Source organism: Lactuca virosa, chromosome 6, assembly GCF_052849685.1.
Source record: "Lactuca virosa cultivar CGN04683 chromosome 6, Lactuca_virosa_CGN04683_v6, whole genome shotgun sequence".
Lineage (NCBI taxonomy): Eukaryota > Viridiplantae > Streptophyta > Magnoliopsida > Asterales > Asteraceae > Lactuca > Lactuca virosa.
Genome location: NC_136431.1, coordinates 63,356,480 through 63,366,994, shown reverse-complemented (window position 1 = coordinate 63,366,994; position 10,515 = coordinate 63,356,480). Strand labels below are relative to the sequence as shown.

Below are 10,515 nucleotides of genomic sequence, written 5' to 3'. Positions count from 1 at the left end.
GATATGGCTAAAATACTGACGAAAGGTCAAGTTGTCCAACAGCATCCTTTTTGTATCCTTTTCAGCTCCAGTCCTCTAACTTCCAGCTTTTGTTAAGATTTGGCCCTTTTCTTCGAGAATATCCAATTTAGCTACAAAATAGAATTTAAACATTATAAGTACCAAATATATTCATTATTAACTAAAATGTAGCATAAATGTATTAAAATAATGCGCATATATATATATATATATATATATATATATATATATATATATATATATATATATATATATATATATATATATATATATATATATATATATATATCAAGAAGCATTAGTATTACTAGAGGAAACACTAGAGGAAACATTCTTGATATATATATATATATCAAGAAGCACTAGAGGAAACATTAGTATTACTCCTACCTTGGAAGCTCCCCACCTATTATTCTCTCATTAATTAAATTTTTTCGAGATTTTTGTGGTTTGAGGAGGAATAAAGAGCAGTCGAAGAGGTAAGTGGAACATCGCCAAGTAAGTCGATTGCTTCTTCTCATGAATCATGAATCAAGAGCATGTTTTTGGCTTCAAGGAATTATGGAAATGGTTTTGTATTTGTGATAGCATCAACAATGCTATGGTGGGAGGGAGGGAGTTGTCGAAGAATTTGCATCACCAACTCAACATCATCAATTTGAGAGATACAATCAACCAATGCTTCAGCCAAGTTCTTTAAGGAATGACAAAAATCAGGAATGGATGAAGACCCTTGTTTGGTGTTGTGAAAATTTTCATGAAGTTGGAGCATTCGTGACATTTTGTTGTTGAGAAAGAACGCATGAAACGTATCCCATAAATCGTTTGAGGTGGAATCGTCATTGGAGATGATATGCAACATATTTGCATCATACATTGAATAAAACCACAATTTTATCCTAAGATCAATAGCATTCCAATCCTCATTTTCATCTCGCTGAGATATGGATTTTCCAGTGATATGCCCATGAACTTTAGCATATTTGCACATATCCAATAAAATTATACGGCATAATTTGTATCTAGAGCCATCGACAGATAACTTGAAGCTAAACTGCGAGTAAACATTAGTAAGGGCAAAGACTAACTAACTAGCACTTGGATTCGATCCCATGGAAGAAGAGGAGTGCGCAGGAATATATATATATGATGAACCAGTGAAAAATACAAAAAATAAATGTAATTAGGACACGAGATAAGATGCTAGAAGCTTACCTTGGGTGGACGAAAACTAAAGAACCAATGGGTGCCTCCGTGTACAAAAATTGCAGGGGAGAACAACTTCAATGATCGACCAAAATCTGCTATGATAGGATCAACAGCAGTAGTAAAAATCAAATAACATAGTGACAATAAGAGGGTAGGAAGGCAGGGATCTACGACTAACGAGGAGAGATAAGGAGGTCATCGAAACAATTTGATTGCAAGTAGTATAGTCTATCAGAAAAAAAAAACGAAGACAAACTTGCATCTGATCTATGGTGAATCAAGAAGAGGCGTAAGATATATTGGCTCGGATACCATGATAGAGTATGTGGAAAACCCATAATTAAGGTTACGTGTATAAATCTATATATATATATATATATATATATATATATATATATATATATATATATATGTACAAATATTACAAAGGAGCCCTTATACTATACAAAGAGTATAAAACAATAAAACAAAATAATATTTTAAGAATTAGGTTATATAATAAGAGAAAATTACAAATCTAGCCATATGTCTTAATGACTTTTTACTTAATAGCCAAAAAATAGCCTTTAGCGAAAGATAGCCTACCAAACAGTGTTTCGACTAAAAACCTATGGTTTGAAGAGTTTTAGAGGTAATAATCTACGGTTTACAGCTAATGGGCTATGATTTTGGAGCCCATCTATGGCTTGGTGGCCCATTAGTCCAAAATATATAAATTTAGAAAATTTCATTTAGGTCATTTTTGGGTGTACAAAACTGTAGGTAACGAAGGTAAACAGTAGGTTTGTAGGCTTCACCTATGGTTTTGTTCGTAACTAGAATGACGTTCATTCCAACCCGAAACAGTAGATTTGTTGAGAGCATACTGTAGGTGAGTAACTTCATCTACGGTTTTTTCCAAATATATATATATATATATATATATATATATATATATATATATATATATATATATATATATATATATATATATATATATATATATATATATATATATATATAATAAGAGGCCAAACCGTAGTACAGTGACAAAACCACAAACATCTTAATCTGGAGCCGACACATTTTTCTGGTTGTACGAGTGGTTGGGTGTGGGTCCGCTGAAATCCGTATTTCCGGTTTTATATCGGTTAGAGTCTCAAAAGAAATGCAAAGTGGAAGAGAATTTTGGTGCAGGATTTTCTTGGTCATGGGATGCACAACCTTCTAATCATCAACTACTCCTATTATCTTAGACTATTGGATCAAAAAATCCCAATCAACAAAAAGATTGATGGAATTGTAGTCTAGCTTCGGATGAGAGATATAGAGTGGAGATTCTAAGACGATGAATAAGGAAGATACATACCAGCTCTGTAATTATTAGGATCTCTTGGATGAAAGAAGTACCAATAAAGGTGTTAAGTTTTGTATGGAGAGCTCCAATGAATAAAATCCCATCTGCATCGGAGCTAAGGAAAAGAGAGGTGAATATCGGTATGGATAGATGCGTTTTGTTCAACAAAGAGGAGGAAACCACAGATCATGTGTTGTGTTATTGCAACTTCGCGAAAATTATGTGGGAGCAGGTTCTCAGGTGGTGTGGTGTTCAGCCTTTACGATGTCCTAATTCTGCTCGAGAGGTTATAAACTTCGCATCTCAATGGGGAAATTACCCTAAGAAAATGACCATACTAACTGGGATTTGTTATGGTACGCTATGGGGAATATGGAAGGTTTGTAATGATCTCGTGTTCAACAGGAGAAGAATCCCTCCATTGGTGGTTATGGATCTTGTTAAATCGATGGTTTTTTGTGGTTTAAATTAGGGGTGTGCAATAAACCGCACAAACCGCATAAACCGCCCGCACCACACCAAACCGCACCGCATAACGCGGTTTAAAACACTCGTGGTGCGGTTTGCGGTTTGTATATTTGTTAAACCGCATTATGCGGTGCGGTTTGTGGTTTAAGATTACAAAGTTGCGGTTTAAACTGCACCGCATTGATAAAATCAATTAATGATTTTATATATATATATATATATATATATATATATATATATATATATATATATATATATATATATATATATATATATATATATATATATATTCAAAAATATTTTGACATGTCCTAAATTAGTGACATTATCTTAAGTTTTTAAAATGTAATCGTAATTAATCCAAAATTTAATGCAGTTACCATAGTTTTTTGTCTCAAATTCATTTTCAACTAAGATTCAGTGACCATTATTTTATGGTCACTATGTTTTCATAACTTATGTATATTCATAAGTAGTTAACGACCACAATTATTTGACCACCAAATTTCTTAATGACCACTTAGTGAGCCGTTAGCGATGACAATGATAGTATTATCATTAAATTTAAAGTAAATAATTAGTCAAACCGCATGTAAACCGTATAAACCGACCGCACCAAACCGCACCGCATAATGCGGTTTTGAACGTTTGCAGTGCGGTTTGCGGTTTCTAAATAACTCAAACCGTATATGCGGTGCGGTTTGCGGTTTTGGCTCTAAACCGCATCAAACCGCACCGCGCACACCCCTAGTTTAAATACAAGGGTAAATCGGTTAAAATTAGGTGGTTGGATTGAAACATTTGTCCATTCCATTGTCTAGTTATTATCTTCTCCTTGTACTTTCTTTTGCTTCTATCTAGTTTTATGCTTACAGAAGCTTTTTGTTATATATATTATTGGCCAGTTCTAAAAAAAAAAAAAAAGTCAATAATATTTTTGGCTAAATTAGTGGTTTTCTATTATAATAATCATATTCAACGTTTTTAATATAAAAAATATTAAAAGAAAAACAACTACAAATAATGATAACGAACCATACTTGACCCAATTCTTTCTGATGTGGATAGAAACTTGGTCGTTAATAGACACGTCGGGTCCGGATCCTTAATTGCAAAGGAAGAGCCAACTAGGAAACTCAATCCAAATCCATCGATCCACAACTGTCGGTAGCCACTTTTCGAAAATAAGCACGAGTAACGATGGGGTTTAAAAGGAAATGGTTGACTTTTTGAAAGAGAGAAAAGTCAAAACAAGTTGTATTAGGAGACATCATTTCCAATTAAACATCACTAGTATCATTACTACTCAAAAATTGCCCATAACTAGAAGAAAAAAAATCTAATACATCACCAAAGTTATCTTTTACAAACTTAGATACTTTTTGCCTTGGGATATTTCCAATTTTGGCTCTAAAATTAAAATCCATTGGTTGATTTTGTTGTATGCAAACAAAATTTAGAATTAGTTTTGTCATCCAGAGAAAGGGCTAGCGGCACAGCTTGTTGCTCGTTTGCCTTCCATCGATATGTATTGACCTATATTACTCCATTTATGTTATATATATATATATATATATATATATATATATATATATATATATATATATGAGAAATCTCCAGAAAAGTCCTTAAATTTTAGTCCAATTTATAATGAAGTCTCAAACTAAATTTCGTTTACAGAAAAACACAGAATACCGGCTAAAACTTCGAAAAAACCCTTTTTGGCCGGTTTCACAGATTTAGCCGGTATTCTGTCATTTTTCGTTAATTTCCTCAAAATTTTGAGACTTTTTCGGAAATTACATGATAACCAAAATATTGAGACTTTTTTGAAAATTACCATGGAATTAATGGATATTATTATTAACAAATCATTTATAAACATAACAAATATTTTTATTTTAAAAAAGGGAATACACTTGTTGCTAATTTCTATGAATAAATTGGTGGTCTAAGTACTCCTTTATTGCTTATTGACCACATCAAACTCTTTACGATGCTCCGATGCATCGTTGTGGGTATGATGGTGAGACGTATTTAGTGAGTGTTCCTCTAATGTTGGTGTTCCTCTGATGTTGTTTAACCTAACTACCACCCAACATCCATTCCTCACATGGTAACAACCATAGGCTAACACACATCTGTTAAATGTGAGAAAGTTAATCGTGAATGATAGTTTATATGGAAACAAGTAAAGGGTGATTATCTAGTTAAATTGTCATTCAAAGTTTACTTTTCACTATGTGTGTAATTTGATGGTTGTTATCGACTAGTGTATGGAGGTTAAGTAGTTGTAACGCCTGGTTCCTGGTATGTATTTTAACTTATTAATTATGCAATTTAATAGATCAACTCGACGAGTTGGTAGCCGCAACTCGTCGTGTTGAAAAGTTTTGGACCGCGTGTTTTAAGTGACCAACTCGACGAGTTGGGAGGCCTCAACTCGACGAGTTTGGGTGTCTCGATTCTGTTGAAAAAGGAAGAACTCGACGATTTAAGGAAAAACTCGACGAGTTGATTCGAAATATCGTTTATTTAGTATTTCTAAAATGAAATTTTTGGGACCGTATTTTGAGTATGTTACAGTGGTATTTAGATTAAAGAACATAATGATAGATCTATATGTTCAAGAATCATTGTGTGATGATAATCTCTAATAACATGTGATCCTATAACGTCACACCTAATAGCAAGTAGACACTTATTGATTGTGTATTAATAAATATTATCAACTCTTATTTAACTGAAGAAACATACACAGTACATTTCACTGTCACACCCACAACGATACATAGGAGAAACATAGGGAGTTGGAAGTGGTCAGCAAACATTAAAGAAGTATCTAGTCGACCATTGTATTCTTAGAAATTAGAAACAAATGTATTTCCTTTGTTTATAAAAAAAAATATTTGTTATGTTTAAAAATGATTTGTTAATAATAATATCCAATAATTTCATATTAATTTTCAGAAAAGTCCCAATATTTTGGTTATCGAGTTATTTTCAAAAAAGTCCTAATATTTTGAGCAAACAAACGAAAAATGACAGAATATCGGCAAAATCTACGAAACTGGTCAAAAAGGGTTTTTCGAAGTTTTAGCCGGTATTTTGTGCTTTTCTATAAACAAAATTTAGTTTGAGACTTTTTCATAAATTAGACTAAAATTTTAGGAATTTTCTGGAGATATATATATATATATATATATATATATATATATATATATATATATATATATATATATATATATATATATATATATGGGGTGAGATCGGTTGAGAGCTCATAGTTTCTCGAGAACCCGAGAACTAAAAGTGAAACCTTAGATCAAAATTAAATCATTAAGAGCATGATCATCATCTTACCAGTCAAAAATTTAGAAGAAGCCTATATGTAGATTAGAACCATAACATGAAAAGAATTTGTACATTTGTTGTCTAAATATCTCTCATATCATGAATAAAGATTTCAATCATACCAAAAATTTTGTATCTTTTAAAGTTCCTCAAGACAGTTTTATATATAAGACTGTTATGTAGTGCTAATGCATGTATTTTCATAAGGCTAGAATGGACCTTTAGTGCCTCAAATGCTAAAGTTTTACATTCATCATAATGTTTTTTGACGATACTACTCATATGTAGAGAAAATATTTATTAATGTCTATGTCATACATCTTACTAGTATTTTTTCCTTCTTGCAAACATCCTTTTTTTTTTCTTAAAACTTGGATCATATGTGGATCTTGGTTTTAAATTACTGGATTTATCAATTATTGAATTTAAGGACTCTTTGATAACCTAATGAAATCATTTAGAGGTTATATCTAATCATTCAATGCAATCGATACAATTTCTAAATAATTTCTAAACAAATCAAAAGCCTCTAAACGGTAATAATAATAATAATAATAATAATAATAATAATAATAATAATAATAATAATAATAATAATAATAATAATAGCTGTTAAAAGGTTGGAACCATTCGATAGTAACCATCTAAATTGTTCATAATTTGATATCCTTTATAGGTTTTATGCAAATTATACAAAGTATTTTAACCAATTGTTCTTTTGAATTCAAAACTGACTCAAACTGTAGAATTGCAAACATAAGGCACTAAATGAAAAGAATATCAAAATTGAAGGACCTAGAAGAGGATATTCCTTTATAGAGAAAGTCATATCCTTCACGTTTTTGCTGTTTTACATGATCGCCACACTTTATCTGGCACATGCATTTATGACCAAGTTTCGTTGTCCACTTCTTGAGCCTCACAAATTTATTTAAAAAGTCAAACTTCATTTCTCTTTGACCAAATATTATGCTTTACTTTTTCATTAATTTGACTTTTGAATTAAAAAATATTATTCCTTTTTCTCACTCAACCCCCACCCATATATAAAACCATACATTATTCTTCATAACAAATATTCACAAACTAGAAACCTCTACTTTCATTCATTCAAGGTTCAAAAAAGACATTCAGTTATCAATCTTTCTTCTCAAAGCTATTGTGGGTTGTTCTTGAAATTTATCCATTCTATAATGGGAGATCATAAGAATGTCGAAGTCCCTCCATTTTTCGTATGTCCCATCTCTTTAGAACTCATGAAAGACCCTGTAACACTCCCTACAGGGATCACCTATGATCGAGAAAGCATTGAGAAATGGTTATACGCTAAGAAGAACAACACTTGTCCTGTGACAAAACAGGTTCTTTCAGATCTAGATCTTACACCAAATCACACCCTTCGTAGATTGATCCAATCTTGGTGCACCCTTAATCCGTTGTCTGGTGTTGAAAGAGTCTCCACGCCTAGGATTCCGATTTCCAAATCCGAAATTCTTAAACTCCTCAAAGATTTGAAGTATCCCAATCTGCAAATGAAGTCGTTGAAGAGATTGAAAGTGATTGTTTTGGAGAACGAAACAAATAAGAGGTCAATGGAGGCAGTTGGAGCTGTTGATTACCTCGCTCATATCTTAAGCGACCAGAAGAATGTGACGTCATCTTCACCGGCCGACGAAGACTCCGACGTGGAAGGTTTCGAGCTGGTGACGCCGGCTGACGAAGCTCTAGGTATCCTTTACCACATGCATCTGTCTCAAACTGGGCTTCAGGGTTTGTTTGCAGAGACTGGTGATTTCGTTGAGACGTTAACGAGCGTGATGCAACGCGCCGCCAACTATGAGTCACGTACATACGCCGTCATGTTGTTGAAATCGATGTTTGAGGCCACCAGCCAGAATATGCAAGTGACGTCGTCGTTGAAGCCTGAGTTCTTCATGGAGTTGGTCAAGATTTTGAACGATCAGATTTCCCAAAAAGCCACAATAGCGACATTGAAGTTACTCATTAACGTTTGTCTATGGGGGCGGAATAAGATAAGAGCGGCGGAGGCAGCGGCGGTTCCGGCATTAATCGACCTCCTACTAGATTCCTCCGACAAGAGGCTTTCAGAGATGGTATTATTGGCGTTAGACCTGCTATGTCAGTGTGCTGAAGGGAGATCGGAGATGTTGAAACATGGTGCAGGTTTGGCCGTTGTTTCTAAAAAGATATTCAGGATTTCACAGTTGGCCAGCGATAGGGCGGTGAGGATATTGCATTCAGTGGCGAAGTTTTCCGGCAACACCACTGTGGTGACGGAGATGTTGCATCTAGGGGTGGCGGGGAAGCTTTGTTTGGTGCTGCAAGTAGATTGTGGTAGCAAGATGAAGGAGAAAGCTATGGAGATCTTGAAGATGCATGCTAGGGTTTGGAACAATTCTTCTTGTATACCCAGTAATCTACTTATATCATATCCATCATAAAACAAAATTTGAGATTTTAGGTTAGATAATTTGACGACATTTTAAACATTTGATTTAACTGATTGTATACATATATACTTTGAGATTTTAGTAATTTGAAAAGAACAACGTGACTAAAAACACACAATGTAATACTTTATAGAGGTTCAATTTATTCAAGATTTGTGGATCCATAGGAAACAAAAGTAAAGAGTTCATTCGGTTGTAATTTTCATCTGTATTTTCTTAATTATTTCCAGGCCATTAAATAAAGCTATATATAAATTTTACGAGTTTAATTCGTTCTTTCATTCATATTCATATCGTAAAACGAGGCATCTCATTTTCAAAGAAATGATAGTTGATGTGATCTTCAGCATTTCGTTTCTGAAAGCCTTCTGAAAAGCCTGGATTTACCAAAAGGTTTCTAGCCCAGCGGTATCAGGTATTGTCTTCCCTACTTAAGGTTGAGGGTTCAAGTCTCGTCTGAGACATAGATGGATTTAAAAGTAGTTTAGGAATATATTGTATTTGTCGTTAAAAAAAAGTTTGGATTTAATGCCAAAAGCATAAAATCCTTATAAGACCTGTGTGTGGGAAGTTTCCCTCACCTTTGGTCTGCCACGTCATCATTTCCCCTACTTTTCTTTCCATCACCAAAAAACTAGGGCGTGTGTGGGAGGAATCTTACTTTTTTTTTAAATATATTTCATACAAATATTATACTTATTTTGTATAAATTAAAAACCATGAATTTTGATATATTTTTTATAATTTTTTAGTCGGTATATAATTTAATAAATATTAAAAAAACTAAAAAAAAAAACATTGACCAATCACACGAGGAGAGAGAGTAGGGAATAGACTTCCTTCACTCTTTTCCCTCACCTACGGTATGCTGTTTTAGGGTGGAGGAAGCTTTCCCCCACTCATTTCCCCCAGCACACCGTCCGGCCTAATTATTTGAAGACTTCCAATGTAGGAACTTAATGTTCCATGTTAGGTTAATCGGATTTATAGTGCGGGGGTGATTTGGAAATAAAAAACTTTTTATTTTAAGCATTTGATTTAGATTAGGAAGTTGTGTGCTTGTTTACCAAGCATTATGTATCTGTTAGGGTTAGGACTCTTTTGTTTTCCTTTAAACACATGTAATGTTAATGTTTCCCTATTTTGAATAAGATTAAGCATTAAGCATCATATCGCTTCTCTTCTGTTATTCTGTCCTTTGTTTTTCTTCCTTGTTCATAACAGAGGATTTATCAAGTTTAGTTCAACACTTTGTATCAGAGCGAGGTTAAGATGGTGTCGGTTTGAGAGTCGACTTTCGAAGGGGAGGAACCCCCGGGTGCGGGGTTGCCATCACAGCGGAAGCGAGGTGTTTGGTAGCGCTTTTTTCTACGGGGAGTAGCAAACTGAAGGTTTAATCGCACAAGAAGGTTTGGGACAGCAGGAGTTGTTTCGAGACTGTTTTACAGTAGAAGACGGAGACGGTAAATTGTTTTCGGGTTGACCGTTGTCGTGGGGAGACGGGCAGCACCGTTCGGGACGAAGGGGGTGACCGGTGATGAACATAGGCGGTATGTAGCTATTAGTTACGATCAAAGAATGGTTTATTTCGAGTCGTTTTCAGTAACGGGTGATGATGTCGAGATTTTGCAGTTCTTGATTGGGTTGTTCATGATA

General features: G+C 33.9%; 1 protein-coding gene and 1 pseudogene across 1 annotated transcript; one reads left to right on the top strand and one right to left on the bottom strand.

Annotated features, from left to right (window-relative positions):
• Positions 1-580: 580 nt before the first annotated feature.
• On the bottom strand, positions 581-1,012 carry LOC145121594 (uncharacterized). The gene has a single exon (XM_079057313.1). The coding sequence runs from the start codon at positions 1,010-1,012 to the stop codon at positions 581-583; it is 432 nt and encodes a 143-aa protein (XP_078913439.1).
• A 6,459-nt stretch (positions 1,013-7,471) lies between these two features.
• LOC145118491 (E3 ubiquitin-protein ligase PUB23 pseudogene) lies at positions 7,472-9,108 on the top strand (annotated as a pseudogene).
• The last annotated feature ends 1,407 nt before the right edge of the window (positions 9,109-10,515 follow it).